The 24,759-nt window shown below is 41.4% G+C and overlaps 1 protein-coding gene across 6 annotated transcripts in view; it reads left to right on the forward strand.

Moving 5' to 3' along the window:
• The window catches only part of LOC124607083 (inositol polyphosphate-5-phosphatase A), a 323,688-nt gene that overhangs the window by 89,057 nt on the left and 209,872 nt on the right, over positions 1-24,759 (forward strand). For all 6 annotated transcript variants that reach the window (XM_047139269.1, XM_047139272.1, XM_047139265.1 and 3 more), the window contains 3 exons: positions 1,140-1,240; positions 10,813-10,900; positions 10,976-11,039. In XM_047139269.1, coding sequence (XP_046995225.1) covers positions 1,140-1,240; positions 10,813-10,900; positions 10,976-11,039 — 253 coding nt within the window. The remainder of the gene's footprint in view (positions 1-1,139; positions 1,241-10,812; positions 10,901-10,975; positions 11,040-24,759) is intronic.

Raw genomic sequence — 24,759 nt, forward strand, 5'->3', positions numbered from 1 at the left:
GCACCACAGTAGAGTCAGTCTTGGGACTGTAGATTTCTGCTTTGAGTCGTCCTGATACTCTCCTTGTAGAAGTAGTTATTCTACCCTTAAACAATTCAGCCAAAAACCGTTTTATTGTGTGCTTAAGATATATTTAAGTCCATAACATCCCTATACAGGACACTTTTTTCTACAACCCCAACATTCATCTCCTTCTTAATAATTTGAAAACAGTGAGAACAGCTGCAGTTACACTAAGACATGCATTGGGAGGTCTTTTTCCCTCACATTTTCTTGCCCACCCATCTCACAGTCTGCCCCATTGAAAGTATCCCCTTTAGTCCAGTTTACTGAGTGAGATACCTAATTTTTTCGCCTTAAATTACTTTTCACCCATTAAAGACATTTTTGATATGTTTTCACCTAGGTGAACAGTTACCTGGGCTTCATGAAACACAGTTGTGCTTGCAACTTTATTTATCACCGAGAGACAGCCATCAACATTTTCTAAATGGAACTATATTATTTTGTGCTGCTAGAATAACAGATATTAGTGTGCCAGTCATGGTGTACATCTTCCATCTCAGCTCTTGTCCCGGTGGGACATACAGCTGTGCACTTCCTCTCGATGCTTGTACCTTTACATGTGCATATTCTGCAACTACTTGTATTGGTGGTCTGAGTTAATTTTTCTCTGTAACACAGTTCTTGCGACAGTCACAGCTCTTGACCCGACTGTGGTATTGGTAAAATTTTTCTGTTGGCTCATTGGTTATTTAGGTAAAGTAACTTATAACCATGCTGTTGAGTTCCTTGGGTATCCTAAATATAATCAACAACTCTCAAAGCAATACTTATTATTATCTGTTTATGTGTCACTTCCTGACACGACATGTCATTGAATTTAGAAATTCAGTAACTTGAATATTTCACATAAAATTTCAAATCTTGGTTTTTTAACTTTATTCTGTTTTAATTATTTGTTCTGATTGTCAATATCATATAATTATCTAAATGGATTTGCTTTTCACTGCTTAAATGTCAGCTGTATTACAGTTTTGTGCAAACATGAATGTATTTACTTTTTCAATTGCATTAATGGATATGATTCTCTCAAAGGATTGTTAATTTCATGTGTACTGGTTTTCTTCAATTTACAGACAGTAAGTCGACTAGATCCAAAATTCATTGCATTACATTGTCAGGAAGTTGGTGGAAAAAATTATGAACGTAGCATGAAACATGTTGAATACTTCGTGAGGTAGGTATCTATTTAGAATAAAATTAATAAATCGTAATTAATAGTTCAAACAATGGAAAATCCAGGACTGAATAATGCAGTATTATGAAAAGGATTGATTACAACATCCATATAGCAGAGATGGAGTTGCAGGTAGGCACAACCAAAAGACTGTCAAACAATCAAGCTTTTGCCCAAAAAGGCCTTCATTGGAATTAGACAACATGCACACATGCCCCCCCCCCCCCCCTCCCCCGCTCACACACACACAGTATCTGGCTGCTAAGGCCAGACTGCAAACAGCAGTGCAAGAGATGGGAGAAGCATTCTGGGTGGTAAAGGTAAGGAGGAGGCTGGGATGGGAAGGGGAAGGGTGGGGGACGGTGAAGTGCTGCTTGTGGGAACATACAGAGAAGTAAAGGCTCTGGGTGCATAAGTGGAATAGAGGGCTGTGTAGTGCTGGAGTGTGAACAGGGACGGGGATAGGCGGGTGTAGGACAATGACTAATGAAAGTTGAGACCAGGAGGGTCTCAGACACACAGGATATACTGTGGGGAGACTTCCTATCTGAGCAGTTCAGAAAAGCTGATGTTGGTAGGAAGGATACAGATGGCACAGGCTGTGAAGCAGTCATTAAAATGGAGAACATAGTTTTGGGCAGTGTACTCAGCAACTGGATGGTCTAGCTGTGTCTTGGTCAGTTTGTTGGTGGCCATTCATGTCGACAGACAGCTTGTCGATTGTCATGCCCATGTAGAATGCAGTACCGTGCTTGAAGCTTAGCTTGTAGATCACAAGACTGGTTTCGTTTGTAACCCTGCCTCTAATGGGATAGGTGATGCATATGACCAGACTGGATTGCATGGTGGTGGGAGGATGTTTGGGACAGGTCTTGCATCTAGGTCTGTTACAGGGATGTGAGCTATGAGCCAAGGGGTTGGGAGCAGGGGTTGTGAAGGGATGGACAAGGACATAATGTAGGTTTGGTGGATGGCAGAATATCACTGTGGAAGGGAGGACATTCCCCATTTCATTGCACGGTGAGAGGTAGTCGAAACCCTGGCAGAGAATGTTATTCAGTTGCTTCATTCCTGGGTGGTACTGAGTCATAAGGGAAATGCTCCTCTGTGGCTGGACAATGGGACTTTGGGAGGAGGAGGAGGGGGGGGGGGGGGTGACTGGAGAGATAAGGCATGGGAGATCTGTTTCTGTACAAGGTTGAGAGGGTAATTACATTCTGTGAATGCTTCAGTGAGACCCTTGGTATATTTGAAGGGGGCTCTTCGCTGCTACAGTTGGGATGGCACAGGTGGCTAGGCTGTATGGAAGGGACTTCGTGGTCTGGAACAGGTGGCAGCCATCAAAGTGTAGGTATTGCTGATGGTTGGTAGGTCTGATGTGGACAGAGGTACTGATGTAGTCGTCTTTGAGGTGGAGGTCAACAGCAAGGAAGGTGGCTTGTTGGGTTGAGGAGGACCAGGTAAAGTGAATGAGGGAAAAGGGGTTGAAGTTCTGGAGAAATGTGAATAGGGTGCCCTTGCACTTGATCCAGATCACGAAGATATCAGTAAATCTGAACCAGTTGAGCAGTTTAGGATTCTGGGCAATTAGAAAGGACTCCCTTGAATAAGTTTGCATAGGATGATGCCATGTGGGTGTCCATTGTCACACCCTGGATTTGTTCATTGCTTGGCTCATGGAATCCTCCAAAATGGCTTACCATCAAACTACATACCTCCGGCTGCAACTTTTCCTTCCACAATGACTTCCACCTGTTCAGATTGTGCCAGTCCTTAACCCTCACTGACATTGTCCTGTAAAACATTCAGTCAGGCTCAAACCTCCTTGCAATACCTCCTCTCCACCTGTAAAATTCTCCTGCTTTGCAATCACAGATTCCTGGATCCCGTATCACACATTGAAGCTCTTGCCCTACAGAAACTAGAGTAGCATGCGCAGTGCTACCTCAAAGTACTCTCCAACCTGATAACTTCCTTCTCCCGCCTTGGTATACACTATCACTACTTGTACAACAGCCTCCCCCACATTCCATCAAAGCTGGCAAACCCTGCCTCACAGACATACTACATTTACCCAACCCACAAACACTCCATAGCACAAATAAACAGAACCCAGGTCTTCAATGTACCTGAAATACAGTCATGAACCTTTACTCAAAAGCCTTAGCCTGACATAATTAGCAGTCCCTTAAAAAGGCCTCACCTTTTGCCCCACTACCAAATTCAGTCTTGCAGGACGTGTTAAGGACTTTGTCTCCTTCTCTGGTCTTTTTAAAGCAGAAACACTTCTTTTGCCACCAACTGTGCCAATCAGACTCAACCAAGGACCAGTGTTGAACCTAACTGAGTTCACTCCTTTATCCAACTGTGATCCACCCCCACTGCCCCCAAATCACCACCTGCTAACTTTCCAGAATTTCTTAACCTCGAACCTTGCCTCACTTTTATTCCCCAGATCGCCCAACTTGCACGTTAACCATACATCTCCAGAAAGAACTGCAATCCACCAGCTAAAAATTGATCCTGACCTTATAATCATGCCTGTTGACAAAGGATCCACCACTGTTTTGAAGTGCAAAGAGTACCTGACGGAAGGGCTCCACCTCCTTTCTGGTTCATCCACCTACAAACCCTGCCACAATGACTGCATTCGAGAAATCCTGCAGGATCTACAGTCTCTCCTCAAATCCGTAGGCCCACCGCAGCGAGTCCATCTCTCTACTCACCTCTACCACCCTATCACCTCGACCTACCCTCATATATAAAAGATAACAACCATTTCCTCCACCTACTCTCAACAGTTCCTGCTCATTTATCCCATAGTGCCCTTTTCATCACTATTGATGTCGCCTCCTTTTACACTAACATCCCAAATGCCCATGACCTTGCTGCTATTGAACACTACCTTTCTCAAAGCCTGGCAGATTCCAAACCTACCCTTCCTTCCAAGTTGTCATGACCAACCGTATCCTCACCCACAATTACTTCTCCTGTGAAGGCATCACATACAAACAATTCTGAGGTAATGAGCACCCCCATGCCATAACCCTTTGCCACCCCGTTCACGAGCCATTTTGAGGAGTCCTTTCTAACCACCCCCAGAATCCTAACCACCTCACCTGATTCAGATTAATTGATGACATTTTCATGATCTGGATTGTGGGTGAGGGTAACCTATCCAAATTTCTCCTGAACCTCAACACCGTCTCCCCCACTCGCTTCATCTGATCCTTCTCAACCCAAAAAACCACCTTCCTCAATGTTGACCTCCACCTCAAAAAATGGACACATCAGTACCTCTGACTGTATAACTCTTACTAACCACCAGCAATACCCCCACTTCGGCAGCTGCCACCCGTTCCATTCCAAGAAGAATCTTCCATTCGGCCTGCCCACCCATGGCCGTCACATCTGTAGTGAAGAGCAGTCCCTCTCAAAATACACGAAGGGTTTCACTGAGGCGTTCATAGAATGTAATTACCCTCCCAACTTTGTACAGAAACAGATCTCTCCTGCCATACCTCTCCAGTCACCCCCTACATCTCGAAGTCCCACCATCCAGCAACAGAGGAGCATTCCCCTCGTGGCTTAGTACCACCCAGGACTGGAGCAACTGAATCACAGTTTCCACCAGGATTTTGGCTACCTGTCATCATGCCCTGACATGAGGACTGTCCTACCCACTATTATTCTCACCCCTCCCACAGTGGTATGCCACTCCCACCAACCTACATTATTATATCCTCGTCCATCCCCACACAACCCCTACTTGCAACCCCTTGTTCGTGGCTCAAACCCTGTAATAGAGCTAGATGCAAAATCTGTGCCATACATCTTTCCACCATCACCTGCTTCAGTCTGGTCACAAGCATCACCTGTCCCACCAGAGGCACGGCTACCTGTGAAATCAGTCCTGTGATCTACAAGCTAAGCTGCAAGCACTGTGCTGTGTTCTACATGGGCATGACAATCAATGAGATGTCTGTCCAAATGAATGTATACTGACAAACTGTGGCCAAGGAACAGCTGGACCATCTAGTTACTGAGCACACTGCCCAGCACAGTGTTCACCATTTTAAGGATTGCTTCACAGCCTGTGCCATCTGTATCCTTCTTACCAACACCAGCTTTTCTGAATTGTGCACATGGGAACTCTCCCTGCAATATATACTACATTCTCATAGCCCTCCTAGCCTCAATGTTCATTTATCATTGTTCTACACCCACCTATCCTCTTTCCTGTCACACTGCAGCACTACACAGCCTCTATTCCACCTTTGTGTCCACAGGCTTTTACTTCTCTCCTTTTCCACTGGCCCCTATGTCCAACCTACTGACTGCACCAAGCTGCTCTACCATCTCTCCACTTTGTCTCTGTATTATCTCACAAGCAGCACTTTACCATCCCTAACCTCTACTATGCTATCCCTCCCCTCCCCACCCCAGCCTCTCCTTACCGTCACCATCCAGATTGCTTCTCTCAACATGCACCGCTGCTTAGCCAGGCGTCAGTAGTCAAAGACTGTGGTCGTCTCTCTGTGTGTGTGTGTGTGTGTGTGTGTGTGTGTGTGTGTGTGTGTGTGTGTGTGTGTGTGTGTATAGTTTAATTTTGATGAAGGCCTTTTTGGCCAAAAGCTTACTTGTTTGACAATCATTTTGTTGTTCCTATCTGCGACTCAGCAGCTCTACTATATAGTGAGTAGTAATCTATCCATTTAGTAATTAATAGTTCCTCCAAGTTATACAACTTCCTTATTGTACCTGTACTGGTATTCAGAATACGTCTTCAAAAAAATGTTACTGAACCCTCGACAGTCAAAACCGATAAAATTGTGATATTCTAAAGTACGCAGAAAAGTCTCAGGGTTTATAGTCATAGATTTCTTTCTTGGAACGATAGAGAAGGGAAATAAATATGTGGCTATTGTTGCACTATGAATTAGAACAAAATAGACGAAAAACAAATTGAATTTAAAAATGGGCAACAAAAGTATTCTACAGTTGTTGCAAATGAGCTTTTCATGTGACACCTGAATGTTACTTTTTCTTTATTATGTTGCTGTTTGTAAATATTGATCAAGTTTTGTCACATTCTTAGAAACATTGTTTCATTAGGTGAAAGGAAATGATTTTATATGAACTTTTGATTTCTGAGGAACATAACATGGCTTTGCAACAAGCAGTTTATTGAAACTCTGCCTATATTTATGTGCAGTTGGCATTTTGCAGAGGTTTCATCAGTCAAACTATGAATGTTCTTGAAAATAATTTAGGAGTAAAGGAGACCACTCACCAAATTGCAAAAGTGACGAGTTGTCGACAGGCACAAACAAATGAGAAATAAAACGTGCTAGCTTTGGAAAAATCCTTTCTCGAACTAGAGTACAGATCCACAGATGCACTCACATGCCGAGGCCATCTTACCCACGAGTCCAGATCATGAAGATTTATTGAAAGTGAACCAGAGAAGAGGTTTGGGGTTTTGGAAGGCTAGGAAGGCTTCCTTTCGTGAAAAGTATGAGTAAAACTCTTAGCCATTCCCTGTAGACTGTGGTCTTAGTATGTCGTATATTGCCAGCGTGTGGTGATAGAAAGAATGCCTATTATATGTCTGAAAAATTCTTATATCTTGTAAATACATTGTAACAAAAGCAGTTGATCCTGTTTATCTAGTTACTTGTTGAGATGAAGTGCTTCTTCCAAATTAGAGAAAAATTCCTTAACTTCTGAAGAACCTACTGAAGGCCCATCTCACATGACCATACCATAAAATCATATTCGCTTGGTTCATGCATTCGGGACATCATTAATACAGCAAGTGCAGAGCAGACAGTTTCGTGCAACAAATCTGTCGTGAAAAAATTCATGGCTAGCTTACAAGTTAGTAAACTGATTTTTGGACATACAAAAATTTGTTTCCGTGGACTCCTGATTGAAAGCAATAAATTGTATTGGTGTGGACTTGAAATGGAAGAGTTACTTACAGAAATTATATTGTGGCATCATCCGACACGACATGTTAGAAACCATAAGTCTGTGAATCTGAAAGATCAAAGAGGTGATCTTTTGACAGCAGAACTTGACCAGACAGTTAAGATCATGGAAGGTAAGAGGGCACCTGCAGTTATTACCTAACAATACAGTTGATTGAATACTTTCATGCTAATGTGATGAATACACTGTACGAACTTGGGCATAGAATTTATGAAAGTGTTGTACTGCCAAAGTATTTTAAGAGATAAGTAATCATACCTCAACTGAAAATGCCGTCAGCACAAAAATGTGAGCAGTACTGAGCACTTAGACTTGCCTCAAAAATCGTAATAAGAAGAATTTTAATAATAAGAACTTAATTACAAGAATTTTAGGCAGTTGAAGGTATGCATACCAATGATAAGTGGCATCCTAAAAAGGATGCTCTCACATCAAACACAGAAAAATGGTTCTATACGTTCAGAAAGCAATTGTCAGAATGAATTGAGAGAAGCTTCAGGTATTGAAAGATACTGATGTGTTGTATAAAGACTAAAAGTTAATATGGGATCTGCACAAAGATGAGATAGCAGTTGTGAAATTTGGCAAATGCTGGCAAGATACACTGGTAAGAGGAGGACTCATCGGAGAGTTATTACTTCCACTCACATTGTTCAGGGTATGCAGTAAATAAAAAAAGTTAATACCTAGTAAGAAGAAAGTCTGAGAGATGTGGGAAAGGTTACATATTTCAGGATTTGCTGAAAGTAAAGGAGACCCACAGGAATCTTAAAGTTAATTGAGGTTATTCTTAGCCTTGAATATAGCCTGAAAATGAATAAAGAGAAACCAATGGCACTTCTTGTGAGGAAACACAATACAAGACAGATATAGTTCCAGGAGGACAGCAACTGAAGAACATAGAGTTGTGTATCTCAGTAGTAAGCTGAGAGATGAATGCAGGTTGAAGGAATAATTTTATTGTATTTCAGTCTCAATCACAAAGAAGTGGCTCTGTCATTATGACTCCTGTAAAACAGCCTGGAAGATCTTACAAGCAGAATAAACCTGTGTGTGACAGAGACTGTAAAAAACCATGGGTTTAAGGAAACAACTTAAGGCTTTTATTGGGAATTTTTTCCTGTTATGGTGTGAAAGATGGACAATTGGAGCAGAGGAGTGACAGGAGTTGATGATTTTGGGATGTGATATTGCTGCAGCTGGATGTTTTCTTACAAAGAAGTTTACTGGTGAATGCAAGACCAACCATTGTAGAAGGTTCAGTAGGTGGAAAATTGCAAGAGGAATACTCATAATTATGTCTACTTAACAAATTAATAGTGGCATATGGTTTCAGTTCTACATAGAATTGAAAATGATGTTTCTCCTCCTCCTCCTCCTCCTGCTGTTGCTTATTATTATTTTTATTATTTTGCCTTTCCTCATTCCGCTATGGGGTCAGCATTGTTATATGGGTTTTGCTGATGTAGTAGTTGGAGGCTGAATGCCTTCTGACGCCCCCTTCCCCCCCCCCTCCCCCCTCCCTCCCTTCAGAATGGAAATTGTGGATGCCATCTGTGTGTGTGTGTAGGGTAAATCTCTTACTCAAGTGTGAGAATGGTTTTAAAATGTTTGCATAGTGTGTATCTGAAGTGGGTTGTGGGTACCAGATTAATGTAGTTGGATGTGAGAAGCTCCCTAAAAACCACATCCAGACTGACTGAGTCACCAGCCCTCATCCTTAATCTGCAAGGCAGATTCAGTCCAGGACAGGCTTGCCACTTCATATCCTGGAAGCAGAGCACTAGCATGCTCAGCCATCTGAGCAGGTAACAGAATTGAAAAAACTGGCACAAGCTATAATATGCATTACCTTCAGAGACACTTTGCTGTGTGTGTGTGTGTGTGTGTGGGGGGGGGGGGGGGGGTATAGGGAAAATAATGTGAACAGTGATAGTAATTGAATGGTTGTTTGATGGTCAACAACACAGGTAAGGCATGTGCCCTGCTGGACTGTGTGTGTTCAGTACAGACTAGGCACCAGTGCAGGTTGTTTACGAGTAGTCCACACTTTGCTTTTGCATTCAGAGGCTGAGGCTGGTGTGCAATGAAAGACCTAACACAGTTCCAAAGAAGGCAGATTGTGTGGGCCTGATTAGCTGGAGCATCAGTAACAAAGACAGCCAACTTGTTGAATGTTCCAAGAGCAACTGTTTCAACAGTTGTGACAGCATACACAAATCATGGAAAGAAATCATCATGTAAATGTAATAGTCGGTGCAGATCAAAACTAAATAAAAGAGATCATCATAGGCTAACACTAATTCTGTCAAAACAACACAAAACTATAGTGGCTGAAGTGACTGAAGAGCTCAGTAGTCATCTTAGAGGACCTGTCTCTATCAACAGTGTCCACTGAGAACTCTATAAAGGGATTATTTATGGACGAGCTGCTATACCGAAACCATTAGTGATGACAACCAATGCAAAAAAGTGTAAAACGTGGTGTCAGGAGCATAAATCCTGGATGGCTGATCAGTGGAAACACGTCATAAGGTCCAACGGGTCAACATTTTCGTTATTTCCAACAACGGCAGGGTTTTTGTACGAAGAACACCAAAAGAAGCCTACAATCCTGATTGCTTGATGCCAACGGTTAAGCGTGGAAATAAAAGTGTGGTGGTGTGGGCAGCCATATCATGGTATTCTGCTGGTCAGAGGCCTTCTTAAAGCCAACAATTATGCGAATATTTTAGGTGATCAGGTGCACCCCATGATTCAGATGTTGTTCCCCACCAATTACGCCATACTTCAGGTCGATAATGCAACCATTCACACGGCCAGGACAGTACAATCCTAGTATGAGGAGCATGCAACTGAACTACGGCATCTTCCCTGGCCAGCACAGTTCGCGGATTTGAACATCATCGAACCCTTGCGTGCGGTATTCAAGCGCAAACTATGGAGCAGATTTCCGCATCCCTCGTCACTATAGGAGTTAGAAGAGGTTCTGATTGAAGAGTTGTATAACATTCCACTTCATGCCAGTATTCCTAGAAGAATTGCAGTTGTATTGTGGGCAGATGGGGTTAATAAATCTTTCCCAAGTAAGTACAGGTGTTCACATTATTTTGCACATCCCCTGTATTGTGTAAGGTCAAAATCAGTGAAGTAGCTTGTTGGAGCTGAAATAATGAGAATATATCATTTTCTTTATTGAGGTTTAAAGTTAAGAAGTGGACACACATGATCTCTGTGCTCATTAGCACATGATGAAGGTAATGAAAATGTGCTTAAACAAAACATTAAAAAAAAAAATCCGTTAACCATGCTCAGTATATAAAACTTTGTATATTATCTATACTGCAGGAAACTTAAAGAATAAACACATATTTTTGCTGTGTAACCAACTACTAATTATTGTTGCTATTACTTGAATTTGTTTAAAGATTTTAATTAGTTATAAAATATGCTAATCTACTTTTTAAATTTTTTTCCCCCAATAAAGCATTCCAGATGAAGTTCCCAGTGATGTAATTTGCCTAGTTTGTGTGGTGTTCCGCACATAACAGGCTTGTCATCTTGTTACATTGTTTCAGGTTGCTTATGTCAAGTGAAGAACTGCGCTTATTTGATCGTGTGAGAGTTTATCTTGATGAAGATTACTCATCTGCGGAACATTTCACAGTAAGCACATACCATGAACCTGTCACTGCTGTTAAATATATGTTTTTTGTTATTTATAAGTATCTTGTTTTTCAGGCTCTGGGGAACTTTTACTTCGTACATGAATCATTATCTGATGTTCTGATGTGGGATTTTTCAGGTATGTCTTCAGTAGATTCATTATTTTCATGTCTTGTACTATAACTGAGCAATAAAGCTATAAATTGGTATAGCATGCTAATAGCACTGTATTGAATTTTTTGGTTTATTCCAGTTGAAAAAATAAAATTAATCTATCCATATAACTGGTGGTGGAGTTCCATTGCTGTGAATTATGTTACTTCAACAAATACAGCAACCAGCCACTTTTTTGCCGGTTGTTGTGTTTCTTAAACTAAAAAAAATAAGTTTCTCTACTCTTACTCTATCAAAGCATTGTCACCTGAAGGTAAAATATTAGAAAATAAAAAATGTGCAGATTTTGAAGAAAGGAAAAATTGCCACTAATTAGAGAGCATGTTTCGGGCATTGGTGTGAAGACTGCAGTAAATAACCTTTCATTTGACTTTAATGTTACAGTATTAAATTGTAAATTAGATTTTATCTGAAATCCTGAACATAATTTCAACACATTTCTGATTAGTAGTTGTAAGTGTGAAATGGATGTATTAGATTGATATTGCTTAAACGAATAAATAAGTCAAATGAATAAGGTTATTTGGTTGCTGTTCTATTCGTACCATTGAATAAATGGTTGAAGAGTTCCTCCAGGACATATTTTATGTGGAATTGCACAATGACAAACTTCATTTCCTTCATTTTGCAAACTAAATAATGTCAACATTTAAACAACTAGAGCAGTGTCATTGATATAAAAATGGTCTCTTTAAAATAATAATGTAAATGTTTGATGCCATGCTTATCAAAATTAGTGTATTTATTCACCCAAAAGAAACTTCAGAGTTTTGTGCAGTTTATTGTAAGGGCTTTGCACTGTGCATTATGTTCTACTTTTATGAATTTGAAACTTGGAAAATGTTCAACCTTTCTTTCCCCTCTACAATCACTAGGCTATTTCATAGTTCTGTTGCAAATAGAGCAACATTGTGATACTGGCTAGTGAAAAATAGACAAGTCGGAAAATGAAAGATGTAGAAAACTAAAATGGAGTGAATAAAGTAGAAGTTACTGTTAACAAATTTTGAGATGGAAGGAAATAACGTAAATTAAGGCCAGGTGGGTGGCGAGAATCAAGGACTTGTTGTAGTGCTAATATCCACCTGCGGAGTTCTGAGAAACTGGTGTCTGGGGGAAGAATCCAGATAGTGCATGTGATGAAACAGGCACCAAGGTCACAACCGTCATGTTGTACAGAATGCTGTGCAACAGTATATTATGTGTTGCCTGTATACACCCTCTGCCTATGCCCATTCATCCTGACTGATAACTGGGTGGTAGTCACACCAATGTAAAAAGCCGAACGGTGTTTACATAACAGCTGGTATATGACATGTCGTTTCACAGGTGGCTCTCCCTTTGATAGTATATGTTTTGTCAGTGACAGGGCTGGAATAGATGGTAGTAGAGGGTGCATAGGGCAAGTCTTGCAAAGGGGATGGTCACAGGGATAGGAGCCATAGGGTAGGCAGGGGAGTCCAGAAGGAGCATAGGGTCTGACAAGGATGGTGCAGAGAATAGGAAGGCGACGAAAAGCTATTCTCGGTGTGGTGGGCAAAATCTCAGACAGGATGGATCTCATTCTCTTCAAAAGCTACTTCATTCCTTGTGAATTTTGTTTTTCCTGTTCTTTTTCTTTTTCCCCGTATCTGCAACATTTTTTGCTTTGGACTGAATAACTTTGTTAAATAATTGTGTCTGCTCTCTTTCAGGTTTAATTACCATTGTCAAAAAATACTAAACTTGTTGCTTATAATATGAATTAGGATTGATTTGATTTTAACAGGGAAGCTAAAACAGCTTAGGTCTAACCCACCACTGTCCACACCAAAACTAAGTTTATTGTGCGGTATCACTCCCTGTATATCTAGTAAAGCCAACCAATGCCCTTAAATAGTGCAAGGAGTCTGTCTACCAGTTTTTTGTTAGACACAATTTCTTCAGGTCTAGTTGTCCCGAAGATTCTGTATTTTTTACTCTCCAGTGCCATGCATTCGAAGATTAGGTGTGATGCAGTTTCTTCACCCTCATCACAGATCCTACATTTAGGGTCCTCTTCTGTTATACCCATTGTGTGTAGGTGTTTTTTGAAATTCCCATGGCCGGTCATCAGTCCAGTCATGAGTTTGATCTCTTTCCTGTTCAATCCCAGGATTACAGAGCTTCTTGGGCATAATTACCTTACCACGTTTTTGTTTATGGACCTTGGTCCCATATTCTACGTGCTGTTTCCTAAGCCAGTTCTGTAGTTCTAATTTGATCATAGCCTTGGTGATTGTCAGGACAGGTTCCGGTCCAATAAATGGAGTTGTTGTCCCCATCCTAGCCAATCTGTCGGTTTGTTCATTGCCACAGATCCCTGAGTGGCCAGGGACCCACACTAGGTGTACCCTATTCCTTCCCCCCTAGCTCCACCAGAGCCCTGTGGCATTCTGCAACAATCTTAAGTCTCATTGCAGGAGCTGCCAATGATTTCAGGGCTGCCTGGCTGTCTGCATAGATGTAGATGCTATGATCTGTGTAGCACCTACGCATATTCTCCTCGACACATGCCTTGATTGCAGTAATTTCAGCTTGGAATACTGAGGCCAGTTTTCCTAGGGAGATGATGTCCTCCAGTCTTGACTGAACCCCGTACACCCTTGCCCCAATGCCTTGGTCTATTTTTGACCCATCAGTGAACCAAACGATGTCCCATGTAAGGTATCAAACTGTTTTTTCCCACTGCTCCCTGCTTCCAGTTATTATATTGTAAGGCTTGTCGAAGCAGTTGGGAGTTGTTATATATTCAGCAGGCATTTCCCCAGCCATTCCTATATTTACCTCACTCACTATGTTAGCATGTGATTCTGGATATCCGAATGAGACCCAGTTTTTGCCAGTTTTAAGTATGTGTGCCCCAGCTGCTGCCTCCATCTTGACCCAAAGGTGTAGTGGAAGCATGTCCAGCATGGCTTCCATTCCAGCAGTTGATGTGCTGCTAATTCCACCTGCTGTGGCTAAGCAGGCCAATCTCTGCACCTTAGCAAGCTCCTTAGCTGCAACCCGCTGTTCTACCTTCTTCCACCACACAATGGCCCCGTAAGAAATCCTAGGTCTGACTACAGTGGTGTATATCCAATGCGTACCCCTTTGGCTTAGGCCCCAGTTTTTGCCACAAGCTCTTCTAGTACTCACTAGAGTACTTTTTGCCTTGGAGCAGATACTCTTAATACGAGGAGTCCACGTTACTTTCTCATCTAAGGTTACCCCCTAGAGATTTCACCATCTCCTTCACAGGTAGAGTTTCATGGAAGAGCTTTAGATTGCAACTTGAGTGTTGAATATCTCTCTTCATAAATGGCACCACAACAGTCTTCTTAAGATTAACCCTCAGATCATGTTTAATGCACCAATTTTGCACAATGTCCAAACCTCTTTGTGCCATATTTCTAACTGTGTCAGTAAATTTGCCAAGTATTACTATGATAAGGTCACCTGCGTATACTTGGCAGAAGCATTGTGTAGAATTTAATTCCTCAATGAGTCCGTTCACCACTAGATTTCGCAATAGAGTGACAAAACTACTCCTTGTGGGCAGCCTCTAGTGGTGTTAATTGCCATCTTTTCATTCATCATGGTGGACTCTACCTTCCTTCGACTAAGCATGACGCTAGTCCACCTACATGTAGTGGTCCCCAGGTCATGCACCTCTGTTGCCCTTACCATGGAATCGAAGGTCGTGTTACTGAAGGCCCCCTTGATATCCAGGAAGATGCAGAGGACTATTTCTTGTAAGTGAAGTGCTTTCTCCACCTTCCCAAAGAGTTGGAGAGCTGTCTCACATGATTTACCTGGTTGATATGCATGTTAGTTTGAATGTAGAGGGGCCCTACTTAGCCTCCTCTCCCCATCATATATATTAACTCCATCATATAAATTAACCAGTTTTTCCAATGTTTTGAGAATGGAAGAGGACAGACTGATTGGTCTCATATCCTTAGCCTTGGTATGATCAGTTCTCCCTGGCTTTTGAATGAAGACAACCTTCACTGCCCTCCAAGCATTGGGAATGATTCCTACTCCTAGGCTAACCCTGAATAGCCTGCATAGAACTCTTATGAGCTTCTCTCCTGCATGTTGTAGGAGAGATGGAAAAAATTCCATCTGAGCCAGGTGACTTGAATGGTTGGAATGTTCCCACCACCTGTTGGATTTTATTAAAGTTCACACACTCCTTGGCCGATTCCCAGTCCTCTTAGAGTGCCTGAGAATCATTGTCTCTCTGGGATCACATTCTGGTCTGTGTTGTCTGGCAGAGCATATTGAGGAAAGGGAGTTTTGAGGAGCAGTTTCAGCATCTCATGTGCTGTTTCTGTATATTCCCATCCTCCTTCCTCAACATACCTCCTGGATTGGCTGGTCTCTAGTGAGAATCTTTCAAGTCTGGCTTGTGCAGCCGTGCTCTCTACTTCCTCAGAGAATGCCTTCCAGGCTTGTTTGATTGCAAGATTGTAGTTGACAAGGACCTCACGATATTTAGTCCATTGTCCGTTACTAAACAGTCTTTGTACCTGTTTTCTTTGAGTTTCCAAGTTAATGTTCCACTAAGGTGCACTCCTATTTGTGCACTTCTTGGTGATTATGCAGTTGTCCTGATATGAGGCCACTTTGGCAGAGGTAATAGCCTCTGCTACTTCCTCAAATTCTACTGGATTCCTTATCGAAGTTTTAACTTCCTATAAGCCTAAATCAAGGTCTCTCCTATTTGTCTCCCAGTCTGTTTTCTGGGATTCCTATAGGTCACGGTCTGGTCTGATTCCCATTTCAACCTTGAATTTAATGTACATGTGGTCAGATGAGGATGGCTCCAACACCACATGCCATTGTTTGACATAACTGCCCATCATCATGGAACTAAAGTTTATGTCAGTTATTTCTTCCCTTCTGCTATTCCTGAATGTAGGTTCATTACCCCTATTCAGGCCCTCCAAGTTGTTAGACAAGAGAGATTCAAGAATGTACTCACCTCTACTGTTGGTGTCCTTGCTGCCCCACACTAGGTTGTGGGCATTAGCATCACATCCAACCATCAGTTGGTCTCCTTGCCAATGGCAAAGGGGGAGGAGAGCTGTCTTTGTAAGGAAGATATGCTGAGGCCAAAACAATTTCCCTCGTGAAACCTTCCTCACATTGCTGCATTGTAATGGTTACTAAGTCCTTAGAGCAGAAATCCATCATTGGTGTGAAAGAAATTCCATTTCTTACATAGATGCATATTCTGGAGTTTCTTAGGTTTCTAGCATAAATCAGTTTACCTCCAGTGCCACTGAGGCCCGATACACCCCCTTTATATAAATAGGGTTCTTGTATCAGGGCCACATCCACTTCCTACTTCACCAGGCAGCGACTCAGGGCAGCAAAGGCCCCTTTACTGTGCTGCAGATTATTTTGCAGCACCTCCAGTCTCTGTTTTGCTGACATTTTTGAGGTCTTTGAGAACCCTGATGGTGAACTGCAAGAAACCTAAAAGCAATTTCAGGTCCTGCTCCCGCATCGCCTTCATGGACTTCTCTCTGACCTCCACTTCCAAGGTTCGTCTTTCTGTTGCAACCTTCTGGTTGATCATTCTCCAATCTTCTGTCGAGACTTTTGGGTTCTGGGCCCCTATTTTCCTGAACAGAGTCTTAGGAGAGACTTCCTTAAGGATCTTTGGTACCCATATTGATATCTTTGCAGTCTTAAGAAGCTCTGCTGCTGTCTTAACCAGCAGCTTCGCATCTTCCCATGGGGATATCATGGGCACCTTGTCCTTGAGCGATTCCACCTTGTGCACCCCCTCACAGACAAAAATAAGGGCACCTTGATCTGGATAGACCCTCCTGAAGTTGGGTCCTGGGCCAGCGTCATCCCCAATCTTTCCAAAGAGGGCCATCTGTACCAATTCCTCCTGCTGTGAGGTGATGGCCACCAGTGGATAGCCTCCCTAGCCTCCTAAAAATCGAGACTGCAGTACTATGTCTGTTTCACTATTTCTTGCATCAGTTTTTTCTGGACTCGCTTATCCAGGGAGGAGGGAGTCTTTGATTCCTCCCTTATCTGCTTGCTACCTGTCTTTGACATAGTGGGGAGTTGTGTATCCCCTTCAACCTAAGACAGTTTCTTCCTGGGGGTCTTAGGTTCAAGTCCCTTTAATTCCCTCCACTTGTCTTTAGGAAGCCATTCTTTCCCTTCCTTTTTCCTCTGTTCCCTGAGTAATTTCCTCCTCTGGGCCCCAGACAAGCCTTTGATCTTAATCTGGTCTAGCTTCTTGGTTACAGTTCCCACTTCTGGCTCAGGTCTAGACCCTGATTCAGTAGTTGGAATGCCTCCCATCGGTACTGACCCTGATGTTTTGATATCTGAGGTCTCAATTTGCCCCTCAGTTTGTTTTTCTTTGCTTTCTTTAGTTGTGTCCATATTGGTCCCACGAGATTTGGGGATGTACAAGGTCCACACCACAAATACCCCGTGTAGTGTAAGGCTACTTACTCAGGGAGGTTGCCCGGTATGTCTGAGGCTCCATTTATGACACCTCTTCCCATGTGACACCCCTTGGCATGGATCGCATCACACCTTGGGTGTGATCAGGGAGTTAGGTAGGACTAGGAGTGGATAGGGACAATGGGACATTGTGCGACACTCTGTCTGATCCATCGCAAGAGGCATTTTGGCAGTAGGTCCTCTACCTTCGGCATAGACCTCAGCTTGATGCGGATACGCAAGCCTCTCCACCCGCACGGACAGTACTTTGTCAAGGTGGTGTCCCCCAGAGAGGACGAATTAGGATAGATTGCTACTCATCACAGAGATGGGCATTGAGGGGCAGACAGATGCCCAGAGACCGCAGTGGCATCTCTCTCTCTCTCTCTCTCTCTCTCTCTCTCTCTCTCTCTCTTTCTCTCTTGTGTGTGTGTGTGTGTGTGTGTGTGTGTGTGTGTTCTTTCAGTATCTGGTGCGGTCTGTAACTGATCGTGTAATCTGGCTTTAATTGTACTTTTAATTTTCCTGTCCGACTGTCAGTGCTTCATTTATGATGTAATGAGTAGCAATTTATACTAATTCATATTATTTTTAATCCATTCCAGATTTTCCATTGTTTGTCCTTGTTGCTTACCTGGAAAATGGTATACTTTTGTCTTTTTAAATGAATTCTCATAATCTACATTCATGATAAGTTTGTTTATTTCTAAATTTGTCTCTGTTTTCTCTGTTCGCTTGCCATTCAAAATTGGCTTAACACAGTTTCTTTGTCTGTTTCAATTTTAGTTGTATCTGGCACTTGTCAATGGCATATTCTTCAGAAATCCTACTCTTTAGCTACAATTTTTTTTAGTCTCAAGGAAGGTTTGTGAAATTGGAATAGTAGTGAAATAATATCAAATTGGATATAGTAGGGTAATCAGTGGTTCAGTGAAAAAATGGAGGCCAAATAGAATGGAATGATCCAAGTAGAATTAAAAATCAGAGTATATGTTTTAATACAAAGGAGCAAATCAGAGTGGAAATTTAGGTGTCAGCTGTATCATAAACAAGAAATTAAAGACAGTTCTATAAATACTGATGAAACCTCTAGCATAATAGGAAGCCTTGTTTTAAAAATAAAGTTATTCCATGGAATTCATCAAAGTCTGTGCTCAAATGGGCTTGCATTGTCATGGGATGTACAAGACATCTAAAGAGAGTTAAAGAAAGTGACAAGTGCCTGAAAATTCTGTAACAAGATGAAATGGTAGTAGTATATCTTACTGACAATGTAAGGGAAAAAACTAGTTGGGTGTATTCTAGAAATGAAAAGTTAAAGATTAGTGGTGTTTGCCGAGAAGAATAATAATTCCTTTTGTCTTGACATCTCTTTCCAGAAAAATAAATAAATAAAATTGGTAACTATATACTCCTCCTATAATTGATTGTCGTCATTGACCCCATGTGTGTCATGTGCTACAGTAATGTTATTTATGCTGGTTTGTGGTAAGGACTGCTTCATTGCCACTTCTGATAAAGGCTGCTTTGGCACCAATAGTTGCTGTAGGGTGAACAGTTGTAAGAGATGACCATAGGTCAGGGAGGCCAAGCACATCTGTCTTGACATTTACCACGTCGAAGGGTTGATTAAATCCAGTAGTTACATTCCTGTGAGGCAGATCACTTAGAAACTCAACATCTCCCTCATTAATGTAAGGAGTATTGAGCACAGCACTTTACTCTGTTTAAAGATCACTGCATGTTACAAATCAGTTGAAGTTGAATACAGCGGATGTTGAATCACACAGATGGAGAAACGTGATTATAGTGCATCCCCCCCCCCCTTCCCCCCAACCAAACGATGTTGATGAGAAAGTGCTTGCCACACGAAATGTAAGTAAAAACGAATATAGGCATGAAAACATCGCGACAAACTAAATTACATTCTAGAAGATAGGTTAACTCCCAGCAAAAAACTTTCTCATCAACATCGTTTGGTTGCAGATGACAAGCTACCTGTAGTAATTAACACACAAGTGATCTGGAAAATTCATGCTCACCAAATGTAAAGGTATTTACAAAAAGAAGCAATCTATTGTTTGAACTAAACATTCACTTCATTTCATAATCACTTAGCAAAAATGTTCACATTACAGAATAAATAAAAACAAAAAATGTTTGGGTACTGAGAAAAAACGGTGTTTTGCATAACTGGCGGACGTCACATCCAACAGCGCAATTTAATGTGTTACGTAGTTTGGGCCAAAGTAAAGAGGAAGGATTTCAGAATCACAGGGGTAGAGAAAGTATACTGCAGACTGGCGTAGTTGAAGAAACACTTCATGAAATCTCATTATATAGATTTCCTAAATTGATACTTTGTGGGTCTACTGTTTTATTACTGGAGGTGCCCAGCAGATATTGTAATTGTGGCTGCATATGTGCATTACACATTTCTTTTGCTGTTAATGAAATAAGGTAACAGTTATCTTGTAGATACTATTTATTCAACAGGCATAGAGAGTTGGCAGTGCAGTGTACTGTCAACAGCACTCGCTCTTTTCATTTATGTTGCAAATACTTTCAATATTGTTACATAGCCACTATACATTCTCTGCAGTATCAGTAGCTGTCTACCTTGTCACACAAATATCTTCCTGGTAGTGTCTTTCAGGAACATGCTTCAATCACTTTTCTCTGTTTTTTTCATATTTCCTCAATATCAGACACCTATTGCTTTGCATAATTTCTACCAATTTGTCATTTACTCTTCCTCCTCCTCCTCCTCCTCCTCCTCCTTCTTCTTCTTCTTCTGCTTTGTCTTCTTCTTCTGCTTTGTCTTCTTCTTCTGCTTTGTCTTCTTCTTCTGCTTTGTCTTCTTCTTCTGCTTTGTCTTCTTCTTCTGCTTTGTCTTCTTCTTCTGCTTTGTCTTCTTCTTCTGCTTTGTCTTCTTCTAACCGTATAGCACATGGGTGAATAATACATTGAAAGCTGTGCCACTGGAATTCTGCAGCAGTTCATCAAACAGAATATGACCATATTATAAATTAAAATCTAGCATACTTTGGCAATTTTGAGTTATTCTCGCTCATATTTTCTCGGTATGATTGATTATGTGCTCCCGGCATTCAGCTGAGCAGTTGTTTCCATTTTATACATACTATTTTGATAACCAGCTTAGCCTTCTTGTGGTGCTGTGAGTTACTGATGTGTGTACTCACTGCCTGGACTCCAGCCAGATTGAAATGAAATATGATAAGAGTAGTATTGTGGTATAAATACCAAGTTTCTGGGACTGCTTAGTTGAGCAGCCTATTGAAATACAGATATTGGAAAACCTGATAAACAGGGACTGAGGTTTCATTTTTAAATTAGGCTCTGAGATATGGCACTAATTTTATTAGGATCTCACTGGCCATCACATCTGCCAGAACTGGAAATTGCTGGAGAAAATGTTCATTTCATAGAATGCCAGTATGGACTGTGAAAACCAAAGGAGAATCAAAGGACATTTTGTCCCGCAAGAGTTGATCTTATGGTCATCTATAAATAGTGGCATGAGACTAACAGTATTTCAATTTGGTTGCAGTTCAGACAGTGAGTGCACGTAATAGCATAACTCACAGCAACTGAAGATGGTTATTGAGTTGGTCAATGAAATTTTGTGCAAAAAAAAAAAAAATGAAACAGTAACACTGACGTACACAGAGAAGTACGACATTAGTTTTAAGATAACATTTCTGAATCATTTAAGAACTGTGAAAAACTGAATGCAAGAAGTATTTTGAAGTGTCATACACTGATCAGCCAGAACATTATGATCACTAAACTGCTTCAGATATAAACTCGTCCTGGTGTTAGCAGTGACACTTGACTAGGAATGACTGCTAGTCATACATGCACGGTACATGTAGTATCAGTGAGCGTGTTGTCCGTGAATGGTGAATGTGTGCAATCTGAGTTTGACAGAGGGCAGATTGTGATGGTCCAGAGGCTTGGCATGAGCATTTCGGAAACTACACGACTTGTCAGGAAAGAGGGAAAGAGAGGGGAAGACGAAAGGAAGTGGGTTTTAAGGGAGAGGGTAAGGAGTCATTCCAATCCCGGGAGCGGAAAGACTTACCTTAGGGGGAAAAAAGGACAGGTATACACTCGCACACACGCACATATCCATCCACACATACAGACACAAGCAGACATATTTAAATATGACATATTTAAAGGGTTGTGGTGGGAGGTGAAGGCATGAAGACAGAGAGCAGTTTCAAATGCATGTAGGTTGCAATACTTCTGCAGAGACGTGCAGAGGATAGACTAGTTTAGAGCTGCATCAAACTAGACTTCAGACTGAAGGACATGACAGCAATGGAAAATAAGTATATTTCATTATCCGCAGTACATGATTTATGTTTATTCAGTGTAATTTATAAACTGTGCGATACAAGATCCAATTTTGGATAAGTGTTGCACTCTCAGTAAGAATTTGAGGTGAAACTGAATCTATACTCCACAAAATGCTTGTCTTCCTGACGGAGAAATAAATTTTTCTTAAATTTTTTAACACTAAGCATTGTTAAAGGGAGATTTCACTAGATAGAGTGCCAACTGAAATATACAGGAATATGGGTAGGATGTAAATACTAATGGCTAAATCTCTAGACCTTTGAGGGAAACTCAGATCTGTCAGATGTTCATAATTTATTTACAAATGCTTTTTCTTGATACAAGGAATTTTTGGGTAAGGGGTGAGAAAGAAGAGGAAGTGGGAGAATACAAGGTCTACCTGTCAGGAGTCAAAGCAGGAATAGCACAATGGAGTGTGGGGCTTTACATCAGGAAATAAATGGAACCCAGCGTAGTTGCAATAAGGTATGTAAACGAACGACTGATGTGGATAGATTTGACAGTGTCTAGCAAGAAAATTCGGATTGTGTCAGTATATTCACATTGTGAAGGGACAGATCAAGATAAGATGGGTAGTTTTTATGAGGCACTCAGTGATGTAGTTGTTAGAGTGAAGGACAAGGACAGTGTTCTGCTCATGGTTGATTTTAACGCCAGGATTGGAAATCGAACAGAAGGGTATGAAAAGGTTATGGGTAAATTTGGAGAGGATATGGAGGCCAACAGAAATGGGAAACAACTCATGGATTTCTGTGCCAGTATGGGCTTAGTAATCACAAGTATGGGCTTAGTAATCACAAACTCCTTTTTTAAACATAAGAACATTCACCGGTATACTTGGGAAGGCAGGGGAACCAGATCTGTCATTGACTATATAATAACAGATCAGGAATTCAGGAAGGCTGTGAGGGACACAAGTGTATTCAGGGGATTCTTTGATGACACTGATCACTAATTAATCTGCAGTGAAATTGGTATTGTGAGGCTGAAAGTGCAGGAGGTCAGGTCCATGTGTAGGAGGATAAGAGTGGAGAAACTTCAGGATAAGGAAATCAGACACAAGTACATAACAGTGTTCTCAGAAAGGTACCAGTTAGTTGAATGTAGTCAATTGCAGTCACTGGAAAAGGAATGGACAAGGTACAGGGACACAGTACTAGAAGTGGCTAAAGAATGTCTTGGAACAGTAGTGTGTAAAAGTAGGATGAAGCAAACAGCTTGGTGGAATGACACAGTCAAGGCAGCCTGTAAAAGGAAAAAGAAGGTGTATCAAAAATGGCTACGTACTAGAACTCAGGTAGACAGAGAAAGTTATGTTGAAGAAAGAAACAAAGCCAAACAGATAATTGCAGCATCCAAGAAGAAATCTTGGGAAGACTTTGGAAACAGGTTGGAGACTATGGGTCAAGCTGCTGGAAAACCATTCTGGAGTGTAATTAGCAGTCTTCGAAAGGGAGGTAAAAAGGAAATGACAAGTATTTTGGACAGGCCAGGAAAACTGCTGGTGAATCCTGTGGATGCCTTGGGCAGATGGAGGGAATATTTTGAAGAGTTACTCAATGTAGGTGAAAATGAGATCAGTAATGTTTCAGATTTCGAGGTAGAGTGGGATAGGAATGATGATGGAAATAGGATCACATTTGAGGAAGTGGAGAAAATGGTCAATAGATTGCAGTGCAATAAAGCAGCTGGGGTGGATGAAATTAAGTCGGAACTCATCAAATACAGTGGAATGTCGGGTCTTAAATGGCTACACAGGATAATTGAAATGGCCTGGGAGTCGGGACAGATTCCATCAGACTGGACAAAAGCAGTAATCACACCAATCTTTAAACATGGAAACAGAAAAGAATGTAACAACTACAGAGGTATCTCTTTAATCAGTGTTGTGGGTAAAATCTTCTCAGGTATTGTTGAAAGGAAAGTGCAAGTATTAGTTGAGGACCAATTGGATGAAAATCAGTGTGGGTTTAGGCCTCTTAGAGGCTGTCAGGACCAGATCTTTAGCTTACGGCAAATAATGGAGAAGTGTTATGAGTAGAACAGGGAATTGTATCTATGCTTTATAGATCTAGAAAAGGCATATGACCGGGCTCCTAGGAGGAAGTTATTGTCTGTTCTACGAGATTATGGGATGGGAGGCAAACTTTTGCAAGCAAGTAAAGGTCTTTACATGGATAGTCAGGCAGCAGTTAGAGTTGACGGTAAACTGAGTTCATGGTTCAGAGTAGTTTCAGGGGTAAGACAAGGCTGCAACCTGTCTCCACTGTTGTTCATATTATTTATGGATCATATGTTGAAAACAATAGACTGGCTGGGTGAGATTAAGATATGTGAACACAAAATAATCAGTCTTGCATATGCGGATGACTTAGTTGTGATGGCAGATTCGATTGAATGTTTGCAAAGTAATATTTCAGAGCTAGATCAGAAATGTAAGGACTATGGTATGAAGATTAGCATCTCCAAAACGAAAGTAATGTCAGTGGGAAAGAAATATAAATGGATTGAGTGCCAAATAGGAGGAACAAAGTTAGAACAGGTCGACAGTTTCAAGTACTTAGGATGCATATTCTCACAGGATGGCAACATAGTGAAAGAACTGGAAGCGAGGTGTAGCAAAGCTAATGCAGTGAGTGCTCAGCTATGATCTACTCTCTTCTGGAAGAAGGAAGTCAGTACCAAGACTAAGTTATCTGTGCACCATTCAGTCTTACGACCAACTTTGTTGTATGGGAGCGAAAGCTGGGTGGATTCAGGTTACCTTATCAACAAGGTTGAGGTTACGGATATGAAAGTAGCTAGGATGATTGCAG

Source organism: Schistocerca americana, chromosome 3 (genome assembly GCF_021461395.2).
Source record: "Schistocerca americana isolate TAMUIC-IGC-003095 chromosome 3, iqSchAmer2.1, whole genome shotgun sequence".
Lineage (NCBI taxonomy): Eukaryota > Metazoa > Arthropoda > Insecta > Orthoptera > Acrididae > Schistocerca > Schistocerca americana.